Source organism: Pseudorca crassidens, chromosome 16, assembly GCF_039906515.1.
Source record: "Pseudorca crassidens isolate mPseCra1 chromosome 16, mPseCra1.hap1, whole genome shotgun sequence".
Classification (NCBI taxonomy): domain Eukaryota; kingdom Metazoa; phylum Chordata; class Mammalia; order Artiodactyla; family Delphinidae; genus Pseudorca; species Pseudorca crassidens.
In genome coordinates this window covers 21,411,071-21,438,834 of record NC_090311.1, presented here as the reverse complement: position 1 = coordinate 21,438,834, position 27,764 = coordinate 21,411,071, and the positions used below count along the sequence as shown (strand labels likewise).

The 27,764-nt window shown below is 40.8% G+C and overlaps 1 protein-coding gene across 1 annotated transcript; it reads right to left on the bottom strand.

The window, feature by feature from the left end:
• Positions 1-1,220: 1,220 nt before the first annotated feature.
• Positions 1,221-17,253, bottom strand: LOC137209466 (uncharacterized). The gene is made up of 4 exons (XM_067711168.1): positions 17,197-17,253; positions 16,106-16,919; positions 10,541-10,676; positions 1,221-2,911 (listed from the first exon to the last, which is right to left on the bottom strand). Exons 1-2 carry the CDS (start codon positions 17,251-17,253, stop codon positions 16,236-16,238), a joined length of 741 nt encoding a protein of 246 aa, XP_067567269.1. The 3' UTR covers positions 1,221-2,911; positions 10,541-10,676; positions 16,106-16,235.
• Between the last annotated feature and the right edge of the window lie 10,511 nt (positions 17,254-27,764).

Genomic DNA, 27,764 nt, shown 5'->3' with positions numbered 1-27,764 from the left:
TGGTTTTATTTTTATTTGTTTCAACAGTCAACCATATGCTACTGCCTCAAGCCAGCCAGTCCCCAGAGGTGAAGACACACAGTTTTTACCCATTCCACAAGGGTGGAATTGGCCCCAATGGAGGAATGCAGCTGGTTTTCTACTAGTGGCAGGGCCTTTGGGGAGATGTGGGATGCCTCTTTCAAAAATGATAACATTTTAATTGGAAAAAACCCCTTCCATCACCCTTGCTATAGGTTTATGCAGCTACTATTTTCCAGTTGTGTAATCTCGATAATCACCAAAGATGAAATCCAAAGTAAAACTCAATATCTAAGGTGTTACGACTTGTTGGAAATACAGGTGTAGGGATAGGACAATTCTCTTTCAGCCTAAGTTGATGGCCTAGAAACCTTTTTCTGTGTATGGGTCAGAATCCATTTCTTAAATTTACCTAACAAAATTCACTTGGGAAGTTTGTAGACAATGGAGATTCCTATTCCCTTATCTTGGTGATTGGTTCTGCAAGTTTACAAAGGAGTGGGGATACTGTCCCCTTAATAATGACCCCAGATGACTGAGCTGATTATATGAGAATGGAGCCTCCCTGCTGCCAGAGCTATGCTCTAACATCGTCCCAAATCATATTAATGGAAGACAAATCTGTTTTTCTTCGATTTCCAGCTCTGGGTTCCAGTGCATTAAAAGTTTTCTTCCTGACGTTGAAGGACAGCAATTCCCTGATACTGTACTTGGATTTCTTCAATTTCCTTGACCAAGGGAAAATCCTTGATATCAGAGGAAAGAGGCAGTTCAAGCCCTTGGTGGGCGCGTTTGCATCAGTAAATGAAACAAATCCAAACATCTTGTTGATTACCGAAATCACCAGTATAGCATTTTAAACTTGAATTTGTGAAGTGAGGATACAACACACTAATACATATGCACAAATCAACCTGTTTTTTTAGCTTTCCAGCTCTGACAGGATCTGATCTATATGTCCTGTTAACTCTGCCTACGTAGGAAGAGAGGAGTGGAGGGATTACCCCAGCACTTGGAAAATAAAATCCTGCTGTGGGAATCCAGAGGTGTTGCCTTCTCCCTTATTTCCATTTCTCAAAGAATAGCCCTGAAGCTCCTGGAAATTGGCTACAAATTAGGGATTACAACAGAGGGTTCATTGAGTAAATTACAGCGTATTCATTCAATAGAATATTATGACGCAACCATTACGATGATACTTATAAATAGTTGATAATGACACGGGGAAAGACAATACAATGTTCAATAAGACAGCAAAACAAAGTGCAGAGCCACATAACCACATGTTACATAATTTCAACAATTACACATAGATATACAATCATATATGTGGAAACATGACCAAGGTGTAAGGTATAAAAATATTTTATTTTTTTTTACAAATAGATGGGTTACAAATAACTTTCATTTTATTCTTTAGATATTTTTTCTAGGTCTTTTATTAAATTTAATTAATCTTTATTATTTTTCAGAATAAAAAATAATCCAAGGTAATAGAGAGGGAAATTATTTCCAAGTTAAAATAATTTAAAACATGTTAAGAAACCTGCTTTTACAATTATGGCTCTAGGATTTGAGTAGACCCACTATGTGTGGGGACACCTATCATTAGTAATAATCACACTTTCTTCTAGGGATCATCAGGAAAAATTTTATAACCGATGCCACAAGGACCCTTGAGAATGTTCAGGAACACCGGGCACCATGTTCTGTTCCACGTAGTCAATCCAGATCAGAATCTCAAGAGCAGAGCAGGCAAAGAACTGAAAAAATGACTTGATACCCAGTTTTAAAAAATTGACTGTATTTTTTTACAGTAGTCTTCAATATACAGAAGACTTTGAGATTAAATGTACTGTTGGATCCAGAGATGAAACAGAAACCAGCAAGTAAAAGTTATTGGAGGGTTCATATTTCAGCCTGGCACAACTTTCTCACAGTCAGAGCTCCTGAGGAGGGCAGCTCCCCCACCAGTCAGACCTCAGTCTGAAGCTGGAGGATCATCTGTGCAGGAGGCTGGTGAGGGGATGGTCACCTGCAGCAGACAAAAGCTGTGTTAAATAACAGGCAAGCTTCCTACCCAGGTATGGGACCCTAAGGTTTCAAACTTCCAAAGTTGAGATTTTATTTGACCAGGTAAGCAGGACAGACATGACTACTCCCATCATACCGGTGAGAAGGCTGAGACTCACAGAGATTAACTGAATGTCCAAGTCATACAGCTAGAGCGGTGACAGAACCACTAACTTCAAACCAATGCTGTGAGCACCAGTATATGCACTCAAATACCAGGGTATATGTATAAAGCCAGGATACCAATAACTCTAACAAGGATTCGGGAGACAGACTCTTGAGTTGCAAGCAGGAAGGAGAAACGGCAATTTCTTCCTCAACCTTTGGCCTTTGTGACTGGATTACAGTTTGCATCTCGTTTCATCCAGCACCACAGTTTGCTAGGAAGAAGAGTCATGGCCGAAGCCACAGTCCAATCCAAAGCTTTATTCTCTGAGAGGCTCTCTGAATTTTCTGAGGGGCTCAGAAGACATGCTCCACGCAGCAGCCATACTTGTCATGACTGGGTCTGAGGCTGGGGCAGGAGCTGCTGAGACAGGAAGGGAAAGGCCGTCTGAACTTCCGCTGGGATAAAGACATGCTTGGTTGCTGAGTGAGAACATGAGCTGCAAGGGAAGCAGACGCCTACTGCCTCTGGTTCTAGGAAAACTGCTGTGCTCCCAGCTCTGCAGCTCTTGAGGAAATAAGTGAAGCATTCCTGCCAGAGAAAACCCCGAGGCACAGAAGAGGACTGGGCAAGGAGGGGGGTAGTCTTTCTCATCCTTGGTTTCTGGCAGTTTGGCCCCCGACTGTAGTTGTTATTGCTGTTGTTGCCGCTCTACCACAAATGGACATCATGGCGAGAAAAAAAAAGAGACAGAGAGAGAGAGAGAGAAAGAGAAGGAGAAAATTCCAGTAAAATAAAACTGGGAGCATTAGACAGGTAGACAGGTTTTCCTTTTTTTTTCTTTTCCTTTTTTTTTTTCTTCAGATAACTATCATGGCATTAACACTGTATTAACAGCATACTCAGCATTCCAATTTCCATGATTGGTGATTTCATTCAAGTGAGTTCTAGGAAGAAGTGAAAATCATTCCAGTTAACGTTTATTGAGCACGCATCATGCAACAGGCACTCTGCTAGAGCATTTCCAGGTGTTGAATCATGTTAGTCTCTTGAAGATCTTCTGAGATGGCTACTGTCACTGCGCTTACTTTACAGATAAGGAAATACACAGAGAAATTGCAGTAAACTGTCCAAGATATTATTCTTATAGCCCAGGGGAGGAAACTGAATACTCAAGGAAGGTTATGTGACTTGCCCCAAAATTTCACAACAAATGAAGGACAAATCAGAACTAAAACTCCAATCTTCTAGATCAGAAGACTGATGATCTTCCCCCTATCTAAAAAGAATATCCTGGACCAACGCTCACAAATCATGACCATTAGCATCTCATGAAACTTCCTGGCTCATAGTAACTTCTTGAACAAACTCTCTTTGAGACGATGGGCATATATAATTGAACCAAAAGTTCACTGGACATCTACAGTGCGTCAGGCCCTCACACCGTCGGATGCTCTCATAGCTTATGGGAAGCTGACTCGGGAAATGGTATTTTTATCTCCTTATTTGTGGAACGTAAGTGCCATATTTGAGACCTCAGAGCCAGTGTATAGCAGAGGATGAACCTGACGTAAGTCTTTTGACCCTTAGCCCAGGCCTCTCCACTTCACATCTTAGATTACCTCCCCAAATGGAAGAGACTTCTTGAAACAACACAATCGCTAAAACCATTGAAACTTGAATCTTAGCCACTTTGACCTTAATAGAATGCTGTTAAAATTTTCTCTAAATGTCTTAGCCTTTAATAATTAATTAAATTGAGCTCATAAATAGGATAATCCTGACTCTACTAAAATGAGGTGTTTTAGTCTCCCTCATATAATTTTACTGATGTCTATGATCACTTTCCACAAAAGTAACTGCCCTTCTCAAGGAAGTGAGTTGACATCTCTAAGGTTTGGTCTCCATGTTACCTTCTCATAGACCATGAGGAACCCAAAACCCAGAGATGAGGTAAAATTGGTAGAGCCAAGCCTTTCCAAAAAGAGCCTTTGGAGATAGAGATAGAGCTATATCTACATCTATACAGAGAATAAATATGTATCACACAAGCAGCCACTATGGAAGGAATGAACTCAGCCAGCCCTTATGAATCAGCAATTCCACAGAGATGTTTTCAGTGAAGCTCTGAAGTCAGCAACATGAAGTCTGTAACACCAAGAGTCTAAAACAGCAGTTTTTCAGAAGAAATGAACTTGAGCTGGAAGCCAACTACACATACTAGATTGGCAAGGGGCTCAGCAGACAGAGACGCTGGGGATACAGAGGTGCCAACTCTTGGAACAACCTCACCATACATTCTGAAATAGAAAATAATACCTCCTCAGATAATCCATCAGTGAAAGAAAGTCCCTGCCATTACCTAAATAGCCCTGATACTTTTAGTTGAATATTGCTATTAATAGAAACCCACCAAATTCAATCAAAAGTTGTGTTTTCTATAGTCAGGCTGGTTTCTTAATTACGTTTTTCCACTAGCCACATTCATAACTTCCAGAGGGAATGGAGCATTAAAAGTCAGTGCTCTGGGCTTCCCTGGTGGCGCAGTGGTTGAGCGTCTGCCTGCCGATGCAGGGGACACGGGTTCGTGCCCCAGTCCGGGAAGATCATATGTGCCGCAGAGTGGCTGGGCCCGTGAGCCATGGCCGCTGAGCCTGCACGTCCGGAGCCTATGCTCCGCAACGGGAGAGGCCACAATGGTGAGAGGCCCGTGTACCGCAAAAAAAAAAAAAAAAAAAAAAGTCAGTGCTCTGAGGCATTGGTCAAATCACAAACAGTCACATATTCTCTATGCTCTTTATACACCATTTCTTATACCCTCTCAGTCTCCCATATCAAGACCCCATTCGAATCTTAAGTTCTCTCCTGAGATGCTTAAATGAAGGAGAACTCTGAGGAGGCAAGACGTGAGAGAAGAAAATCAGCAATGAAGGGGCAGGCTTCATTTCTCATTCATTAATTCATAACAAATTAAATAAACAAAACTCTCACTTCATAGTATCCCTAGGACACTTGTTGGTAGAGAGGACTTACTGATAGTTTACTGTGGGAGGGTGGGGGTAGAGGACTCTGAATGGCTCCCCCATTTTATTTTTTATATGTTCATCGAAAAGACACATATGAGTATAAATCTCAAATTGCAGAGTTCAGGTAATTCACAAATAAATACAATTTGGAAGAAATTAAAAAACATAATGCTGAATTTAAAAAAGCCAGATATAAAAAAGGACATAGAATTGAATTCCACTTATATAAACTGTATATGAAGTATAAAAGCAATTAAAACCATCCTATGCTATTTGAAGTCATATCAAAGGTTATCCTAGGGTAGGGAACTGACTACGAAGGGTATTAGCAGGGCCTCTGGAACGCTGCAGTGACATGAGTGCTGGCTACACTTGTGCGTGTGTTCATTTGTGAAAATCCTACAAGCAGCGCAGTGATGATACTTTTTAATGTACAGTTACCTTTAAAAAACTAAAATATCCATAGTAGGAAGAAGAGATGGACAGGAGTCTTTGTGGAAAAAAAATGTAAAGTCCTCTATGAGTTAATTTTTTTCTCTGGGAGGAGCTTTGAGAAAGCTGTTGAGGTTACAATCATGAGCTATGCACTGACCTAATTTAGGTACACCATCCCTCACATTTACACGTATATACCAAGGTGACTGTGGATACGGTGATGTCATTCCCTCTATCACATACCATCACACCACCTAGGGAAGCAACATCGCACTAATAGAAAATGACAACCGACTTGTCATGATCACCCCAACAGCCACACTGATTCAGGCCATAGGCCCAAGAAGATGACAGGATCACCCATTTCCATCTTGTGCAGAAGCAGCAACATCACAAATGTCAAGCAGAAACTGCCACACCATGCTAGTGACATTCTACTGTGAAGAGATAAGAGAGCAAATGTTTAAGGTTTAAGGCGAGTCTTTATCTGTTTGGGAGCTCAGATTCTTTGGTCTACTCAGAGACACGATGCTTAAAAGGAAAAAGGAAATCAAACATGATATTTAAAGACTGTTAGTCTGGGTTCCAAATGGCATGGAGATGGAGGAGAGTCTAAAGGAAGAATGATCGATCACATATTGTTACATGTACTAAGAACCACTAAGGTGGACCTAATTCTCATAAAAAAGAGGGAAAACTGGGTATAGATAGCCTCTCCTCTTCCCAATCATCCCTTGCTTTGCAAATTCCTAATCCTGGATAAACAAAGGCCAGCTCAAATACCAATTTCTTATAAAATCATTCCTTCCTTCTCCCAGGAGGATTATTAGTTGGCTCCCCACCCATTTTTGTCCTCATAGTACTTTTCACAATTCTTATTATGCTTATTAGGCACTTATCACTCTAAACTGCAATTTTTCTGTTTGTATAGCTGTCTATTCCCACCAGTATATGCAACCTCAACGGCAAAGGCTAAATTTTAGTATGTAGCACAATCATTTAAAATGTTTTAATAGCTTTATCACAAAAGGAATACATACACATGGCAAAAAATTTTAAAACAGCATAGACAAATATGAAAGGAATGGTTAAAAATCTCCTCCCCATGATCTAGACCAGTGGTCAACAAACTTTTCTTGTAAAGGGTCAGATAGAAGATATGGTCTCTGTTTTCCATACGGAAAATCCCGAACGAACTTTTTGGCCAACCCAATACAGCTACTCAACTCTGCTGTTGCATCATGTATCACAAAGAGATGATACGTAAAAATGAATGAATGGGATTGTGTTCCAATAAAACTTGGTATGTTTGTTTATTTATTATATAAAACTAAGATTTCCTGTAAAGCGATAGGACTCAAGATGGTGTGTTTTTCCCTAAGAAAAACAATGATAATTTTAACAATATAGGAAATTCATAAATAGACTTAAAATTATATGGTCAATTGTTTACCAAGAATGTTACAAAGACAATTCAAAGGGTAAAGGATAGTCACTTAAAAGCAGGGGCCTCAGGATCTTACCTGAAGGTAGTTTTGTTGTAAGAGAGCCCAGTTCAAAATCCCTCGACCCACTGGGCAAATTACAGGGCAGGTCAGGTGGAGATTAGAGACAGAATTTCCAAGTCCGGGTGACAAATGCCCTTTTCATAATTCTAATTGAGAGTGGTAGGAAGTGAAGGACTAAACCAAAGACCTTTTACTTTCCAAATACACAAGCCCTGAATCAGATGGACCATGAGTTTGGGTTCCACATCCTCCGTCATTCTAGTTAGGGAAGGTGACCAGAACCCTCAAACCTTTGGCTCTGGGAAAAACCTGAACGAACTTTTTGGCCAACCGAATATTGTTCGCCAAATACCTGATAATATGTCTCAGTAGCCCTATCTTAAGGCAAGTGTCCATGGTGTCCATGCTGCCTCTCTAGGGTCAGCAGCCAGCAGGGAGAAAGCAAGTGGCAGCTTCCACAAATCTTCCAGGATAACAAGCTGGAGACAATACACATTAGTGACACTATGCGAGTCATTCACAGGGATAACTGGAAAGGAATAAAACGGGCCAGGGACCTAAGAACAGGGTGACTTGAAAAGGGGCACACTTAAGATTTTTCCTCTCATGCCAAGACTTCTCCCTACCATCACTCTGAACTGACTTAAAAATTTCTCTAAGGAACCCCAAAATAAACCCATACACAGGGGCGGCGTGATCCAGTAGAAAGAACTTTAGTGTCAAAGTTAGAATATAACTCAAATCCTGGATGTGTCACTGGTCACGTAATTTAGGGCAGCTTTCTTAACTCCTCTGAGCCTCGGGTTTCCACAGTATTAGAACAGAGATAATACCTACTTCACAAGGTTGTTGTGAGGTCTCAATTAAATAACGTAGTGATATTCTGCAATGTGCTTGCAGAGAATTGCTCAAAAGATATGGGAGATTTTTATTATTGTTAAAAGTCAGCTTCTGTTATCATGTAGATAGCACATCCGGGTGGAGCAGAGTTGTCAGTGTTCAGCAAACTCCTCTATGCTTTGTCTGTAAAACCCCCTCCACCCCCCCCACCCTGTCTCAATTAGATACAAGTGCAAAAGAAGGCACTTATGACTCATTTACAATGGTGGGCACTTAAAATAACCTTTGTATCAACAGGCAATGGCACCTCGCTTGCAGTAAATCTTGGCAATGCTGTGCATGGTCACTTTTTTTTTTTAACATCTTTATTGGAGTATAATTGCTTTACAATGGTGTGTTAATTTCTGCCATATAACAAAGTGAATCAGCTATACATATACATATGTTCCCATATCTCCTCCCTCTTGCATTTCCCTTCCACCCTCCTTTTCCCACCAGTCTAGGTGATCATAAAGCACTGAGCTGATCTCCCTGTGCTACATGGCTGCTTCCCACTAGCTATCTATTTTACATCTGGTAGTGTATATGTGTCAATGCTACTCTCTTACTTCATCCCAGCTTCCCCTTCCCCCTCCCCGTGTCCTCAAGTCCATTCTCTACTTCTGCGTCTTTATTCCTGTCCTGCCCCTAGGTTCTTCAGAACCTTTTTTTTTTTTTTTAGATTCCATATATATGTGTTAGCATATGGTATTTGTATTTCTCTTTCTGACTTACTTCACTCTGTATGACAGACTCTAGGTCCATCCACCTCACTACAAATAGCTCAATTTCATTCCTTTTTATGGCTGAGTAATATTCTATTGTATATATGTGCCACATCTTCTTTATCCATTCATCTGTCGATGGACACTTAGGCTGCTTCCATGTCCTGGCTACTGTAAATAGAGCTGCAATGAACATTGTGGTACATGACTCTTTTTGAATTATGATTTTCTCAGGGTATATGCCCTTTTTAAAGGCTAATAATGACCCACAAATCAACCTGGACCAAGCAACTTACTCTAAAGCTCAGCACATGTAATTTGTATAGGTTCTCCTGTGCCCAATCTCCATGCTTCTCCCCAACCACCGAGGTCCCTGATGGACAGGAGTGCAGGCTTCAGCCAAAACATAAATTCTGTCTCAAACCAACAGCAGAAAAAGCCTGAGCAAGTCCAGGGATCAGTGGAATGCTGTGTCCTAAGGTTTAGCCCCTCTTCCTCCAACAACTGAAGTGTAAATCACACAGGTAATCCAGTGGTGCCTGTCTCATCTCCCACAAAAAGTAGGTAATAATCATATCTGTCCTTCTAATCTCTTAGGACTATGATAAAAATAAAACTGAAGTAACATGACCAAATTCTTCAAAAGTGAGTCATTTCGAACAATGCAAAGGTACATTACTGATTTAAGTAGTATAAAAACATTCAGCAGATCTCAGCAGACAGATATGAGACCTTTTACGTACATGTAAAAGTTCATGTAAGAGCATTCAGGTCCTTTTATCCCTACCTACACTTTAAAATAAGCTCTGTTCTTTCACTGTAAACCTTGAACAGCAGGATTTCACCTCTGTTTCTCGCCAAGGTTTTAACTATTGCATCCATCTGATCTGAGTAGAGGCCCCCCCCCCTGCAGAAACCAGTATATTCTGAGGAGTCTGGCTCCTCCTCACACTTCTTTCAGGCCATCACCTTTGGCCACTGCAGGGATGCTCTTTGTCCATTTTCCCCTCTAGAGGTATAGGACAATAATTAAGATACACAAAAAGGCAGGTCACAGAATTTGCATATAAATTTAAAGACATAAAGCAACATGGCAGTCTGGGCAGCCTGGCTGAGGATGTCTCTGACAGAGTTTACTAAATAAATGACAGTCTTTTTTTTTTTGAAAACTGTGTTTGAGAAAGAAGTCATAATAGAAAAAAAGCTACAACATCCAAGATGAGATTTAAATGTGCAAATAAGGGCAATCAAATCTTTAAGGGATGGCACAGATTTTTTTCTTGGCATGGATTTTCAGTTTCTCATTGGGCATGCAATATATCTATAATCATTCAAAATTGAGGTCACAGATTAAGAAATTGTAATCTCTTTCCTCTCCACACTTGCTCTTGTGGTCCTTTTGCCTACCATGTACTTAAGAGTCATCTCAAAACTCCCCTTTTATTTTTATTTATTTATTTATTTATTTTTGCGGTACGCAGCCCTCTCACTGCTGTGGCCTCTCCCGTTGCGGGACACAGGCTCCGGACGCGCAGGCTCAGCGGCCATGGCTCTCGGGCCCAGCTGCTCCGCGGCATATGGGATCTTCCCAGACCGGGGCACGAACCCGTGTCCCCTGCATCGGCAGGCCGACTCTCAACCACTGTGCCACCAGGGAAGCCCCAAAACTCCCCTTTTAAAGTTCTCACTACTATTCATGGTCCAATGCAAGCATCACCCTTGCCATGAGCCTTCACAACCATCCCAGCCAGAAGGTTCCCATCTCACCTTTACTTCTTCAGCAGTTTTGCCATCAGACGACAAGGATCTTCTACTCCCTCATAGGAATGTTCATAACTTTTTGTACCACTTCACACACACCTTTTGATCAGTGCCTGGAACAAATTAGGTGCTCAGCAAATATCTGTAGAATTAAAAGTCGATAAGATAATTTATATAAGGTTGTTGGCTTGTCCCTGGAACACAGTTTGTACTCCCTGAATGTTAGCAATTATTAACATCATAAATAAAGAAGACACTCCATGTATTTTGTGCCCAGTTATACTCTATTCATAACTCTAAAAATGTGAATCATTCCCAGAGTCAATATTTAATTATCTTTTCTAGATGGTACTAGCAATTTCAAAAAGGGGTTAATTTCTATTCTTAAATTATGCATTTTGTAGCTAGAGATTCCACATTTGCCAACACAAAGATGATGTAAAACAAACAACTACACCTTTATATCTTACTGCAAATACCCGTACCTGATTTAAATAGTGGCATTCAAATTTCAGGAATTTCTATAAATACGTATGTACATGAACAATAGGGACACACCTAATCATGTGAAATATAAGATTTGCTCACTCTCAAGTCAAGGGCATAGATCAATGTGTCACCTTTATTTCCCCAGAACTTGACTTATAAGTACAAAGTGTTCAACCCTCTCAAGTTGAAGACACTAAAACACTGTGTCAGACCTGGATGGACAGTCAGAGAAACAACCATCTTTGCGTCATCAGAAAGCAGACAGCAGACAGTCTCCCTATATTAAAGACAGCTAGTAAGGAGATCTGATTCAAACCTAAGTCCATCTGCCTCCACATCTTATGCTTCTTTTCCTCAATAGCAAATTGCCTTCCATGCCACACTGCATTTACATTCTTGATCAGGACCAGAGCCTTGATCAGAAAAGGAAAATATAAGTTTGCTAAAGTTTTGCTAAAGAAAGCCAATTCTATTAAAATTTAAAAGGTCAGGTGAGGGCTTCCCTGGTGGTACAGCGGTTAAGAATCCGCCTGCCAATGCAGGGAACACAGGTTCAAGCCCTGGTCCAGGAAGATCCCACATGCTGTGGAGCAACTAAGCCCATGTGCCACAACTACTGAGCCTGCACTCTAGAGCCTGTGAGCCACAACTACTGAGCCTGCATGCCACAACTACTGAAGCCCGCACACCTAGAGCCCGTGCTCCACAACAAGAGAAGCCACCTCAATGAGAAGCCTGCGCACGGCAAAGAAGAATAGCCCCTGCTCTCTGCAACTAGAGAAAAGCCCACGGATAGCAACAAGGACCCAACACAGCCAAAAATAAATAAATAAAACAAATAAATTTATTAAAAAAGAAAAAAGATCAGGTGAAAAGATCTTACACAAATGATCACTAAACCCAGTTTTCACAGCCAATGTCAAAATAAAATCAGATTTTGTTGTTAACTCAGAATGTATTAAACAAGACCAGATCTCAAAATCTGCCTGTGACCCTATGCTCAATATATCACCCAATTGTTCATTTTAAGACTCTCTAAAGATGAAGTGGGGGAACAATGCAGTCACTTTTGGAACTAAGGAATGAAATGTGACAGGCACATGTTAAAAACATTCCTTTTTCATAAGGAGGTAGAGCTTTCCTAACCAGGATTTACCTCTTCTCAACCTCCTCTGAAATCCACTCAAGATAAGTAATTTTACAATCTTAAAAGGTCCTGATTTCTAAGTTCTACATTAAAATCTGTAAGGCAAGGATAGATTTTGTAGTCAGATCAAAGGAGGTTCCAAATTATGCTCTGTTCCTCACCCTCCCTAACACCTTAGCCAAGTTACTTACCCTTTCTTAACCTGTTTGCTGATCTGTGTAATGGGTATGACAATGTGTCCCTCACAAGATTATTGTGACAATTAAATAAATGATGACAATAAAGCATTTTACCAAAAAAACTCCCAAAACCCCCAAAACAAAAAATGACCTAGCTTAATTACCAAGGTTGTGTGGTTACATCTCAGGTCTAAAAATATCAGAAGGAGAAGACATGCAATGTCAAACAATCAGACAGTCATGCAGCATTTGATACATGCAGCATTAATACCATCATAATGATGTAAGTTAAATAGCATATTGCAGATGATTGTTTTTGAGAAACACTGCCAGTAAGAAGGAGACGGGGATGAGAAAACAAAATATTTCAATCGTATGCAGCGTAAAAATGTAAGAAAGAGATATTAATGCTTACTACCTACCTAATAAGAATTTCATAGGGATTAATGAGCTAATGCTGGTTACCATTTTGGAACTCAGTTGAAGAAAATATAACACACACACACACAAGACAGTAAATATCATCCTATAAAATTAGACCATGTATAAAATAAGTTGTGCAGAAGCAGCATGTTCTTCCCCTGACAAATTATCTGCACTCAGCATCCTTGATGCCATGGGATTCCCTCATTTGGTCCAGATCTTGCACACATTTCCATCAAGAAGGGCTGTCCCGTATGACAAGGATGTAAATATCAGTACCTGGGTTTAAATAATGGCTCTCAAATTTTGGGAATTCCTCTGAACACACAAACACACACTCATAGAATAGGGAAAGATCTCATCATGTGCACAGCAAAAATTACATCTACCAATGGCTGCTCCAAGCAGGAAGGAGACAGGAAGGAAAGAGAGGGAGGCAAAGAAGCCACTCAGAATTCTTGACAAGTTATATGGGTAGCCTATAATTACCATAAATTAATATTTTTAACTCAGGTGTTATTATAATTGTTAGTCTTTCTTAGCCTTGGCTTTTAGCTAAAGATCAGACAGGTCCAAAAGATGTGTGGTGCCTGCATCCCATCTCTTTCTGGGGGAGGAAATCTAAGTGGCAAATTATGAATTTCTGACTTTGTCTTCAGATTTAGGGTTGATGAACTGTTCCTCTTAATGACTGGAGAGAAAAAAGCGTTAGGAATGGCAGTGACACACACGTGTATATGACTTTACAACAACAATGCCTTTTTTTTTTTTTTTTGCAGTACACGGGCCTTGCACTGTTGTGGCCTCTCCCGTTGCAGAGCACAGGCTCCGGACGCGCAGGCTCAGCGGCCATAGCTCACAGGCCCAGCCGCTCCGCAGCATGTGGGATCTTCCCGGACCGGGGCACGAACCCGTGTCCCCTGCATTGGCAGGGGGACTCCCAACCACTGCGCCCCCAGGGAAGCCCAACAATGCCCTTTTTATCTGTATCAATATATGTGATTCTGTCAACTAATCCCGACTGGCATGGACCTCAATTTACAGATGAAGAAATTCAAACTCAAATCATTATATCGACTCGCTGATGGTACATGATAAATAGGACTAGAATTCAAATCTCCATTCTTGCTATTTCAAGTCACCTCTATCTGTGTCCTCTGATTCCCCATACTCCAAATGACAAAAATAGTAACTTTAAACGTTACTTTCTCCATCATGCTCAGACAGATAAATTTGGCTAGATGAAACTGATTAGCTCTGTTTATGAGGACATGTACATACGTACTAAAAAAGGTGTGTGTGTTGGGGGTTGGCATTAAGAAATGGAAGACTTCAGACAAGAAAGAAAGCTCACTAATTAGCAACTTTTGGGTGCTCAAACATTAATAGTCACCACTCCTATTATTTATTACAATAAGTAGCCTTACTGGACTACTACATGCCACCCATCCATGATTTGACCCACACTGTCATTATTTGGCTTGTAAGCACAAACATATATATGAGCATGCATGTAACACACACACACACACACACAAAATCTGTCAATACATTTCAGTCATTTCTTAAATGAACAAGCATCTGGTTTGACAAAGATGTATTTTTTTTTCTGTCTTATTCTATACAGAACCTTTCAGGACTAGGTAACGGATACTCTGCAGCTTAGATAACAGCATGTTTCTTTTTCAGAGTCCTTTGATGTGTCTGAATCTTCCCTTTAAAGGCAGAAATTCTGAAGGAACTAACTGAAGAAGTGCAAAAGTTTTAGAAATTCAAATTTAAATGGGATGAATAATTTTAGTGATAATGATATTAAAGATGCGATTATTAAAGAAGGGAGTGAGGGCAAAGGTGTCCAGGAGCTTAATGGAGAGAATATCTACCGCAATTATTTTAGTAAACTTGTATATGAACAACGTACGAACCAGAAACTCTGTCCTCAATGCCAGACATTAGGTCAGGTGATTGCTCTTGGGATAGGGCTGTCAGTACTGAGTGCTGGTATCGTGATTTGCATCAATACTATCTATACCTATGTACCAACAGAATTCCTAATGAGCAGATATTTATTCTAAAATGTTCAAAACATTTATTTCAAAAGCTAACAACGAGCACAACGCAATGCTATGTCTCTGGGACAGTTTCTGGAGATTCCTTCATAAATGAAGGCATGGTAGAAGTAGCTGGGCTGGATAACCTGTGCATATTCCAAAGAGTAAACGCTCAGTTTCCTGACTGAATCCCCACTTATCTATATATGTGTTTACTTTTTGTCTATTGTTGGTCGTAATTTCGCAATACCTGCTTTACGGTAGCCTAGAGAACTTTCACACACTTTTTAAACACACTTTTTTAATCATTACCAGAAAAGCTATTGTTTTACTATTTCTGCCAATAAGAGTTTCCCCGTTCACTGTTGACAGCTTTGACAGATTGAAGAGGTGCCCATTTACTACCTCAAATCTAAAACCTCTCCTGGCATGGCCCCAAATCACCCACTTTCACCCTCAATGGCCTCTCTGTGTCCAGCAGAAGCCCATCACATACCCCCTGTCCCTAAGTGTCAGCCTCCTGCAATCTATTAATCTCTTTCACCTCATAAGAAAAGGTCAATTTTTTGTGTGTGCACGCTCTTCACTGCAGAAAGTCAGGCAGTGGTGGAGATCAGGGGTTGTTATCACTGGGGTATTGATGTTTCTAGGACTGGATCACACTGGAGAACAATCAAGAATGCACAAATTACAAAGCCCCGGCTACACACACACACACACACACACACACACACACGCTGGGGCCTTCAGAAGGTGATAGAGGTTCTCTCTGTAACTTGCAACCCCTAAATGCCAAGAAATAAGAATGGCACTAAACGGCAATGATTGCCAGTGTCAGTTCTCATCCCCTTTCATCGAGCCTATAAATACATCTTTAACTAGAGACATAAGTAAGCTTGTAGCAAGTAAAGGGGAAATCACTCCAGGGAATGTCGGACTGCCCTAAAAGCTAGCCCTATGACCCCCGCACTCCAAATACTTAATAATATCCTACTCTTTGCCTGGTCTTCCACTCCACCGGCCATTGTGACTGGAAGTAGGATTTAGGTGCTAACTTGGCAGTCCCTCTCAGGGTTGGTGCTGGGAGCAGAAGATGGAAGTCCCTGAGGGAGGGACGCTGGCACGTTCTGAGGTGATACAGTTCCTCAGGAAGGTGGGCAGAGGCTCCATTTTGCACACTCCCCCAGTCAGAAGCCTCACACCGGCTTCTCCAGCCCCCTTTAAAGCCCACCACCCCTCGCCCTTCACCTTCGACCCGCCCCCTCAGCACTTCTCTACTCACCGGCTGGGGCGGTCAGGACAAGGGAGCAGCCTTTGTGTGGTGGAGCCCCTGCCACCGCTCCCAGGCTGGCTGTCAGCCTCCGCGCCTGCATCCCTGATGTCTGCGGCTTCTCTTCTCCTTGCTCCGGAGCCTACGCTCCGGCTGCCCGAAGTCCCCAGGGGCGGCTACTGCCGCTCCATCTGCTCCTGCTCATGGCGCCCCGCTCGGGAAGGGAACGGGATGGTAGGAGCCCGTCCTCGCGGCGACGGGTGAGAGGATCCCCGGGGTCGGGACTCTGGTACCACAGGAACCAGCAGGAGCCGCCGCCACAGGTACCCGGTATCTGAAGAATCGTGAACCCCCCGCCCGCGAGGAGCGCGCTCAGCCCGGCTGAGGAGCCGCCCCCGGCGCCAACTTTTCTCATCGCGAGAACGGAAAGGGGTCTCGGACCTGGGATGGCGGGGCGGGGCTCTCCGCCGGCCGGCTGTAGGGGGCAGGCGCTCAGGACCCCAACTTCAGTCAAGTTGGGCCGCGGTGGGGGCTGGCGGAGGCGTTGACGAGCAGGTGGCGGCCCCGACGAGGAGCAAGGCGCCACCACGCGGGCTGGAGTCTCGGAGACCCGGGCGCGGCCGCCTACGGAGCCCACGCGTGGGGCCACAAGGGGCGGGGCACGCACTCCGAGAGGGCACGGCTGCTGGCGGAGACCCCCGGCAAGCACTGCCGACCCTCCCTCTCCCGCACGCTGCCTCTCGCTTTGCTCTTCTTTTGTTCTCTTCCTTCTGTTCTCTTTGCAAGTTTCCCAGATTTCCTCAACTGTCAGAACTCTCACCAGTGTCTTTGGGAAGAGAGGGATTGAGGGAGTCCTACTTTTGCCCCTTTGTCTCTGTGAATTGGCACCTCGATCTAACCCAGAGCACAGCCAATGTGTCTTGGCCTGGGAGAGACGCCAGGAGGGTACTAGAGGACATGCGGTGGGGTTGTGTGTGTGTGTGATAGATCAACAGATTGATCTGCCTTAGATATATCTATAAATACAGATAAACATAGATATATTAGTTCTTCTTCCTATCTATCTACCTACCTACCCACCCTCCGACCACCTACTTACCTACCTGTCCCTCCATCTCTCCAATGATGGTGATGGTATTTGTATTTAGGGGTTGCTCCATCAGTCACCATGCTTTACTCCCCTTCACCTTCTATAAAACTCATTCTGTCTAAAACCAGTCTTTTTGCATAATCTCATTTGAAAGAGCACTTTGCTGCTAGCCATGTTCTGAATGTTCTTTGTGTTTACATAGGCATACACTTACATGTCCTCCAAAACACTACAAAGTCCTGGGGGGACTCAAAAAGAAGCTAAAACTGTGGGCTTGAGACCGTTTTGGTTTTTGCACACTATTATAGTCCCAGGGCTTAGCATAAAACCCAGGACTCCATAGGAAATCAATAATCTAGTATATATATAATTTACATATATTATACAAATTGTTGATACAATTTACTTGTATCAACTGTCACCCTTCTGGCAGGAAGACATGCTTTCTGAAACCTTGGGATGAACTCTCCATAAAATTAGCAGTCTTTTATTTGTGTACAAGGTGCTCTGCCACTAATTTCTGTGAGATCTCAGGGAATAACCACATTTGGTTGCTTAAGCTTGAAAATGAATGGGTTACGAATGAGAACATTCTACAAAATAAGGAACCAGTACAATTAAAAAATACCAGCATCGTGAAGGACAAAGAAACTGAGGAACTGCCCTTAATTAGAGAAGGTTTAAGAAACAAGGAAACAGTGGGATTTCCCTGGTGGCACAGTGGTTAAGAATCTGCCTGCCAATGCAGGGGACACGGGTTCGATCCCTGGTCCGGGAAGATCCCACATGCCATGGAGCAACTAAGCCCATGCACCACAACTACTGAGCCTGCGCTCTAGAGCCCATGAGCCACAACTACTGAGACCACATGCCACAACTACTGAAGCCCGCGCGCCTAAAGCCCATGCTCCACAACAAGAGAAGCCACATCAATGAGAAGCCCACGCACTGCAAAGGAGAGTAGCCCCTGCTCGCCACAACTAGAGAAAGCCCGTGCGCAGCAACGAAGACCCAACGCAGCCAAAATGATAATAATTATTATTATTTTTTATTTAAAAAAAAAGGAAACAGAAGGTGTGATCCTGGATTGGATCCTAGCCTAGGAAAAGGACATTAGTGGATGAATTGAAAAAATTTAAGTAAGTTCTAAAAATCAGTTGACAGTACCATATCACATTTAATTTCCCAGTTTTGAAATTCCACTGAGGTTATGTAAGATGTTTATATATGTGGCAGCTAAACAAAAGGTATAGAAGAATTTCATTTTTGCAACATTTTGTCATCTGATACTGTTTTAAAATGAAAAAAAAAATTGGTATGATAAGAACCTAGGTGCAGGACGGGAATAAAGACGCAGACCTACTAGAGAATGGACTTGAGGACATGGGGAGGGGGAAGGGGAAGCTGGGACAAAGTGAAACAGTGGCATGGACATATATACACTACCAAATGTAAAACCGATAGCTAGTGGGAAGCAGCCGCATAGCACAGGGAGATCAGTTCAGTGCCTTGTGCCCACCTAGGGGCTGGGACAGGGAGGGTGGGAGGGAGGGAGATGCAAGAGGGAAGAGATATGGGGATATAGGTATATGTATACCTGACTCACTTTGTTATAAAGCAGAAACTAACAAACCATTGTAAAGCAATTATACTCCAATAAAGATGTTAAAAAAAATAAAATAATAAAAGGTTTGGATTAAATGACCTTTACAACCTTGTGAGAGACTAGAATTCTTCAATTGTATGACTATAATATCTACCAAGCCAGCTCTCCTGCTGCTGCTATTATAAAGTTCAAATGGAGATTTTATGGAGGAAAAATGACTGAAAATTGCACAGTACTTCTTAAAATCCAAACCTTTTCAAGTAGACAGTTTATTTCTAGAAGGGTTAAATGTCTTCAGATTCCTTTGCAGTCTTCACAAAACTAGTAATACTCCTGTATGCACATGTAGGTACTCAACATTCAATAAATAAGTGCCAGAAAGATAATAGCTATTATAACAAAATGTAAAAGTTCCTCTTCTAAATATAAATTTTGTTTCTTCCATGGTAACTTCATTGAAAAATATAATGTCTGGATCTGTGATGGGGCCACTTTGAAGATAACAATGTAACTCTTACTCATTAATAATTAAACCTTTTCTAACATGTTTAATGGAAGGTTCTTGTACACAAGCTCTTTTGTGAGATATGTTTTTAGAAGAATCTTCTGAGTTATTCCTTAGAACCATCTAAAACAGGTGCAAAATCAAGCAAAGCAGCCATCTCAGCCATTAAATTTCAGTGTTTCATGAACAAGAGAGCGTCCTAAGTGGTAGCTTAGTTCACTCATTAAAAAAGCCTGGAATATTCTTCCAAAAATGTCTTTAAACCCATAAGTAAGGACTTATTCTTGGAAAACTGACCTGTACCCTACTAATAAAGCAACATGCCCACCAGTTGTGGTTTGTATATGGGAGAAAGGAACCTGTGGTCCTCTTCCCTTCCCAAACCACAAATGCTATTTGTTAAAGACCAGAATAGCTGTTTCTCTCTTCTCTCACAAATTCTGGTTTCAGAATTTGCAGAAGCATTTGTTTAATATCTTTTCTACAAACCTTCCTAACTCCTTTCTAGCCATGGTAAGAGTGCGAAAATTATTCCACAGGTGGAAAACCAGATTAAAATGTCAAAATACAAGTAGGTCCCTATAAAAATACAGAGCTGGATAAAGCAAAGGAAAGAGGAAAGAGGGCATAAACAACTTTGAAGGGTAAGGACTAACGTTGATTTTGAAATAGTGCTTTTAATATTCTAGCCCTAGATGTTTGTCATCCTCCTAGCAGAAAAGAATGGATATCCAGACTGAAACTTGGTGAGGATACAGATGCTTTGGGTTTTTTTCCCTCCATATAAACATTACTTTTCCCTATCTTCCAAATACATTTCCTTAGATCACTTAAAGAGGGGTCCAGGAGACTCATCTACAGGAATTCACTGAGGCAATTGTTTCCAGCACATTTAAAAATTAAACTACTTTAGTACAGTTGTAGATTTACAGAAAAAATTGTGAAGATACTAGAAAGAATGGGTGCTTAAGGTGGGAGTTCCTCAGTGAAGATGGTGATCTGAGGAGATCTGGGGCTAGTATTCCCCACCCCATATCAACTGAGCATTCAGCAACTCAAGGTGGAATTTCACTCATAAAAAAGCCAACCATTGTCCCCACCTCCAGAACTAGACCAGTGGTTCAGATATTTTGCTCACAGGGAGAGGCAGGCCAGAGAACAGAGAGCTCCAATCCTATCTCCAACCCCTAAGGAACTGATTTCAATTGCAATGAAGTATGGAGAAGTTCAAGCCTAAGGGCACTCTGAAAATCAGTACAAATTATGATGAAAGGTAATTGGGAAAAGATCAATAGATTCATTGGTGATAAAGGCTGCATGGGAGTTTGTGTTTGTCCTCATTTCAGTGGAGAGAAATAAGGACAGTGCCAGCTGGGAAGATCTCTCTTGGGAGGGACAAATATCAATCCCTGACCTCAAGAACTGTCCCTTCAAAGGAGTCCCAATTTGATTGGATTAGTCTGTAAAGGAATTTATGACCCAAGGCATTGTTGAAAACAACAGAGCAATTGGCCAGAATTAATGGAGCTAACAGCTGTGTGTGATCAGGAAAACAGACAGCCAACAAGAGATCTACCATGATCACTGTCATCCTAGGCTGACTGTGGTCATATCCAAGTCTATGTCCCCTGAGGAGCAAAATCAGAGCTTCACACCGTGTGTGTGTGTGTGTGTGTGTGTGTGTGTGTGTGTGTGTGTGTGTGTGTGTGTGTGTGTGTGTGTGTGTGTGTGGTGTATGTGTGTGTTTATAAGCAGGGGTGAGGTGGGCTGATAGTTTACACTAAAATAATTCAGACCATCACTAAACAAACAAGGAAATAATAATAAGCAGTAGTGCATAAAATTGCTGGAAATTCTATGAGTAGTGCATAGAATTGCTACAATATATTATCCAAAATGTCCAATTCCAAAAAAAAAAAGAGAGAGACAAGCAAAGAGACAGAAAAGTATGATCCATACACCAGAAAGAAACAAACAAACAAAGAGCAACAAAAACAACAGATTATGGAAACTGCCTGTGGGAGCAATCAAATGTCATATTTAACAGACTTAAAAGTAGTCATTATAAATATGCTCAAAGAATTAAAGGAAACTGTAATTAAAGTTAAAAAATGGAATGATGACAGTATCTTATCAAATAGTCAATATAAAAAAAGAGATAGAAATTATAAAAAAGACCCAAATGGGAATTTTGAAGTTGGAAAGTACATATAATTAAAATAAAAATTCACTAGAGGGCACAATGGTAGATTTGAACTGACAAAAGAAAGCATTGAAAAACTTTAGATAGACCTATGGAGATGATGCAATTCAAAGAACAGAGAGAAAAAGAAGAATGAAGAAAAATGAACAGAGCCTTAGAAAAATGTGGGAAACTAACTCTCTGGACATATATGTAAAAGAGAACTACAAGGAGGAGTCAGAGAGAGGAGCAAATGAAATATTCAAAGAAATTATGGCAGAAAACTTTCTAAATTTATCGAAAAACTTTACACATCCAGGAAACTCAACTTTATGAGATTTTCTAGAATATTCCTTATATGGCAAAGTCTTAAAATTATTAGATCACATAGTGTTGAAATCATTCAACATACTTTTAGTCTTGTCATTTCATACATTGGTCTTGAAATGGACCATCCTCAACCAACCCATACAGTTCTCTGACATACTAGCCCAGGTTAAAAAGAACACGATGTATTGAATTCAAAACGCCAACTCTAAAAGGTATAAATGAAAAGAATGAATTGGAACACCCAAATTGTTCATTATAAGTTATTTGGGATCATCAGCTTGAGGAAGCACAGCAAGATAAATGGGTATCCTTCCAAATGTTTCTCTAAGGAATAGTGACAGGCCATGTCAGCAAAGAAGGTATCTAACCTTCTTTGGTTAAGCTGGGTTCGACCCATCTAACTTCAAGATGAATGAGGTTAATTGAAGGCAGATGCAGTAGATTTGGGGCCATTCTATTCCAACAGAGTATATCTGTATAAGTTGAATAGTGGTCATGACAGTGGCAGAATAGAAGTCCCTTTCTCACTGTGGGTTTTGAGTTGACATAGTCTATAACTGGGGGCAGAGACATATTTCAATGCTAAATTAAGTTCAAACTTTTGATTAAAATTGGATTGGACATCCTAATTTCTGATGTGAGATTGCTTTGTGACTTAAAGTAGGATTCCCTCTTACCAAAAAGTGAACATAAAAGTCATGGACCTGGGCTTCCCTGGTGGCGCAGTGGTTGGGAGTCCGCCTGCCGATGCGGGGGATGTGGGTTCATGCCCCGGTCCGGGAGGATCCCGCGTGCCACGGAGCGGCTGGGCCCGTGAGCCATGGCCGCTGGACCTGAGCGTCCGGAGCCTGTGCTCTGCAACGGGAGAGGCCACAACAGTGAGAGGCCCGCATACCGAAAAAAAAGTCATGGACCTGGGGAATTTTCACTCAGGGCCAGAGAAATATCTGATCTTAAACATTTTAAAGGAACAGTGAGAGATAAAGTTTTGTTTTATGTCATGAGTCATGTTTAATCAATACACTGATTTCATACGTTTGCATCTTAAACAATTTGTTTCAAATTCAAGATGTTTAATGAGCCAAAGCTGAGCTAATAGCAAGTCTGTGCACTGATGAATGCCAGATTTTCAAGGCAACATCAGTTGTAAGTTTAATTTTTTTTTTTTTGCGGTACGCGGGCCTCTCACTGTTGTGGCCTCTCCCGTTGCAGAGCACAGACTCCAGACAAGCAGGCTCAGCGGCCATGGCTCACAGGTCTAGCCGCTCCAAGGCATGTGGGATCTTCCCAGACCAGGGCACGAACCCGTGTCCCCTGCATCGGCAGGCGGACTCTCAACCACTGCACCACCAGGGAAGCCCTGTGAGCTTAATTTTTAAAACCTTCTGTAATGATATGGAATAATTTTGCAATAGCAATTCAGTGTAATGAATGAAGATTTGCTGCCTTTCAGTCTAAGTTCTTTTTTGAAATTCTAAGTCGGCTACACATTAGTCGTGTTATATGGAACATATTACACATTCCATAGAATTGTGTAATAAATGGCTGGTCTAGGTGATTTTTAATATTGATGGGACGCAGTTCTATAGAATTATCTAAGAGTAGTAATGTCTGAATAAAATATGAATTCCTGTTTCTGTTCATTTACTCATAACATGATCTTTGGCAAGTTGTTACTTTCTCTAAACATCTTTGTCTTATACTTAAAATGACTGCCCTATATTCCTACAGAGTGTGTGTACTCAAAAAATATTAACATGTGAATGTCTTTGAAAAGTTTAAAGTGCTCTAAAGGTTATTAGGCATATCTGTTTCCTCCTTCTCACCCTATTCTTATTCTTAACTGGATGCTTTTTCCTAAATATCACAAGCACAGATATTCATCAAAAAACCAGAGATACCAAATCTAGATTATCAAAAATCTATTTCATTTTAAACAAGAGGAGTTCAAAATGCAAACAACAATATTTTTATTATCAGTGAAGTGACCAAACATTACTGTGTTGAAAAATCTCCACATTAACCAAGTTACAAGCTTATGTCAAATGACTTTTAATTCTTGTTTCTAGGTAACACCTATTATTTGACTGTCTGTTCAAATTTACCAAATAATTAAGGCAAATGTCTTCAAAGTATAAAATGAAATTAACTATCCATAATGCAAACAAATAATAAATGATACTGCATGTACAAAAAATTGTTATTTAAGGTATTATGTATCAGTAGTAAAATTCCATTTTTCAGGGTATGATTTTTTCTCTTGAAAATTGACCACCAATAGGTTCAGAATACCTATAATGGCTTAACTGACACTTTTATATAGCTCTGGATATTTTTATATAGTACATGCCTCAGTCAATTTGGAAATCTGGACATTAGATCTCCAGAATTTTGATATACCTGAGTCTCCCTCGACTCTTGTACCTATGACTTTGAATTATTTTAGTCCAACAAACAATATCTCTCTCATTGCATTTTTCCCTCTGTAGCTTCTATTCTAGAAGAGAGAAGTACATTTTATTTTATGTCTTATGTCATCTCTCAGAAGTTTTGATTATTATCATTGTGTCTACCTTGGGAATGTTAGACTATATTGCTACTAGGGACAAACATAAAGAGGTGACCTTGAAGGTTTCCAAATAATTCCCAAGTCAGGGTGAACAAACTGGAGGAAGAACATGGCCTGGCCTCAGCTCCTCCAAGAAATCATATCTTTGGAGGACTGGACCAAGTGGTATGATGCTGTATAGAATCTCTTTCCAGGCTACTTTCTACTTTTCCAGTGGCCCTTACTTTCAGTAACAGACCAACAATTCCCTAGGTTTGATAAAAATCTACACTGAAAAAATTTCTGAGAATGTTAAGTTACATCTTACTACTAATGAAGTCTGGTGTTGTTCTCCCCTAAAATTAGGCATTTTATGCTTGTCTCTGTAGAAAGGACTATTTTTATCTAAGTGTGTGTTTCTCATGCTGGCTGGTACATACATGACTACATGGGGACCTCTCCACAAAGTATACTTATTAAATTCTATTTCCAAGGGAACCTTGCTATCTTATCTTGGTTCCGATGATCAGTCAATGTCCAGTGAATAGTGATAAAGGTTTGGGGCCACATGGGAAGACCACAGATGGCAAAGCTGTGTGTGTGTGTTTGTGTGTGTCTGTGTGTGATGTGAACAGTTTATTTCTCTACCAAAGGATTACCAAAATTCAGCAGGTAATAAAACAAACAAACAAAAAGATCAGTATGAAGGTGTCTTCCCTGTGACCAAGAACAGAACTATCTGAGAAACCAAACGACCAGTGCAAATTTGGGTAAGTTTGGCCTGCGTCTTCTGTGCCATAGGGCAAGGTGATAATTTTTACTAAATTAGTAAAGCTACTAGTAATATTTTTACTAATTATTGCCATACTAATGACAAAGAGAACTTTTTGAAAATGTAAGAAGTAGACTAACCACAATGGCTGATTCAAACCTGGCCATATGTTAAATAAGCCGCATGAAACTCATGCATAAATCAAATACATATTTTTCATCACAAAAGAGGATGGGTATCTCCCACCTGTGGTAAGCAGAATTCTCAGATGGCCCCAAGTTCCCCAACCCTTTATACAGTCCTCTTCCCTTCTGAGGCAGAACCTGTGAATATGATGGACAGTTACTGCCTTGATTCGGTTATTTTATATACGGCATATGGAGATAGAAATAGTCACTCCCATTATGATGTTATATTATATTACCTCCTCCTAGCAGACTAGAGAGGAATTAAGAAGTCAGAGAGATGCAATCCTGCTGACTGGAAGAAAGCAAGTGGCCTTGTTGTGAACTACCTATGGAGGCAAGGTTGCTGAAGCAAGAAATTGATGTCAACTTCCAGGAGCTGAGAGCTACCCCTGGTTGACAGTTAGCAAGAAAACAGGATCTTAGTAATAGAGATGCAAGGCAATGCACTTTGCCAACAATCTGTGACCTTGGAAAAGATCCTGAGCCTCAGATGAGAATTGAATCCCTGGCCAACATCTTGATTTCAGGCTGGTGATTCCCTGAGCAAAGTACCCAGCCAACATGTACCTGGACTCCTAATCCATAGAAATTGTAAGATAATAAATGGGTGTTGTCTAAATCACTGTTTGCAGTAATTGGTTACACAGCAATAGGATACTAACAAACCATTAAATAACTAGTCAGTACATTCATTTACTAACTTAATAAACATTTACTGTTTATTACAGCATAATAGGTAGTGGGGAGTCAGAGTCAAACATGACTACCATCACTCCAATGCAAATGAGAAAAGATTTCCATTAGGAACTAGCTCACCTGTTCAAAAAGAAATAACTCCCTGAACTTCTCAGGACATTGCCATCTGTTTGTTAGGGATAAATATGTAGATTCAGATTACAAAGGGGATAACTAGAATTTACACTCAGACTTCAAAGACAGCCAGGTTATCACAGGATTGAAAACGATTTCTTCATGTTGCAACTCTTTTCCTTCCTCTCCATTGTTCTCTCCTTTTCTGAACAAGCCAGAAACAAAGGCAAACGTTCCATGTTATGAGAAAGATATTTGTAAAGAGTGCTCCAATTTTCTGAGATGTCAGCCTTGGAAAAGCATCCCTTCTCCTCCCAAAAGTCCCTGACTCAACTAGCCTCAAGTTCAGATTTGTGGCTGCAGAAATCATCCATGGAGTCCTGGTTTCAGCCACATCATGCCTGGGAGACACAGTGAGTAATAAATGGCATTCAGCTACAGAATAAAGGGTTGAGGCAACCCTTTATAATTTCTCTCACTCTAGCTCAGGCAGAAAATAGCCCCTCCCAAACACCATCGTTTCCCCCACACCTACGAACACAGTCTATTTTCATTGTTTCACACCTCTGCCATTCCAGATGGCAAAACTGCAAGTATTTTCCTTATACTATAAGCATTAAAATCCAATTTAACTTGTATAACCTGAAATAAAATTCATCCCTTTGGAAGTTTATTTTTTCTCACTCTTTCAGCGTCTTCATTTGAAGGGATTAGGGAAATTCTATCATTCTGTGAAGGGACTAATGGTCTAAACCAAGAGACAGATAGAGAGCAAGGAAGAAAATGAGAAGGAGAGAGAGAGAGAGGGAGGGAGGGAGGGAGGGAGGGAGGGAGGGAGGGGGCAGGAGCTAGAGAAACTAAAGGAAGGAGCCTATTGCATTACTGAGTGGCTATGGAACATGCAGGAGGCTCAGTGTGGAGCATTTACAGGGACGTGAGACTTAGCTAAGTTTCAGTTTGCTGACATGGCACCCTGGGCACATGCAGCTCCATCTTGGGCTTAGAAATTCATTTCAACAACACTAATGTCATAGTTAATGTTATAAACATGTGTTTCCCCTTGTATAAGAAATTAATTTCTCCTCACTGTCATTACTTATTCATTATGATAGATTATCTGCTATGCAAATATTAGAGTTAACATAGGTAAAGCCCTTAGCTTAATCCTTGTTATAATTGTTATTATCATCACAGTGTGTAGTGTACCTGGGTTGAAGGGCAGTTGTATAAATTTTAAGGTAGATATCCCAAAATAAAACAGAAATTTTAAAAATTATTTTATAGATGATTCTGCCTCCCATCCCCCAGATGACTTCATTCACAGCATAAAGTTCTTCTAATTATCCTCAAACTTACTTAAATACAAGCTTAAAATGCCTGACTTTCCTAACTTTGTCATCTTCTCTCACCAGGTAGACTCCAGTGTTCTGTCTGCAGAACTGATCCTGCTCTCTGTTTAAAGAAAATTTGGCCTATAAAACTAATTCCAAGATTGCAATCTTTGTCTTGAAAATAAAACTTAGACATGGCATGTATCTTTGGTCTATTTCAATAATGTCAGATCTCTTGCAGCTCAAACTCAAGTGTTTGATAGACTGTAAATTGAGATGCCTCTAAATGGAGAAGGCATGAGCCCTTTA

What these genes read in the sequence shown, in the direction of transcription:
- LOC137209466 (XM_067711168.1), bottom strand. Translation starts at nt 17,253, where the DNA reads ATGGAGCAACCCCTAAATACAAATACCATCACCATCATTGGAGAGATG. An exon ending in TTGGAGAGATGGAGGGACAG is followed by an intron (nt 16,920 to 17,196) that starts GTAGGTAAGTAG and finishes CTCTTCCCAAAG; the next exon opens with ACACTGGTGAGAGTTCTGAC.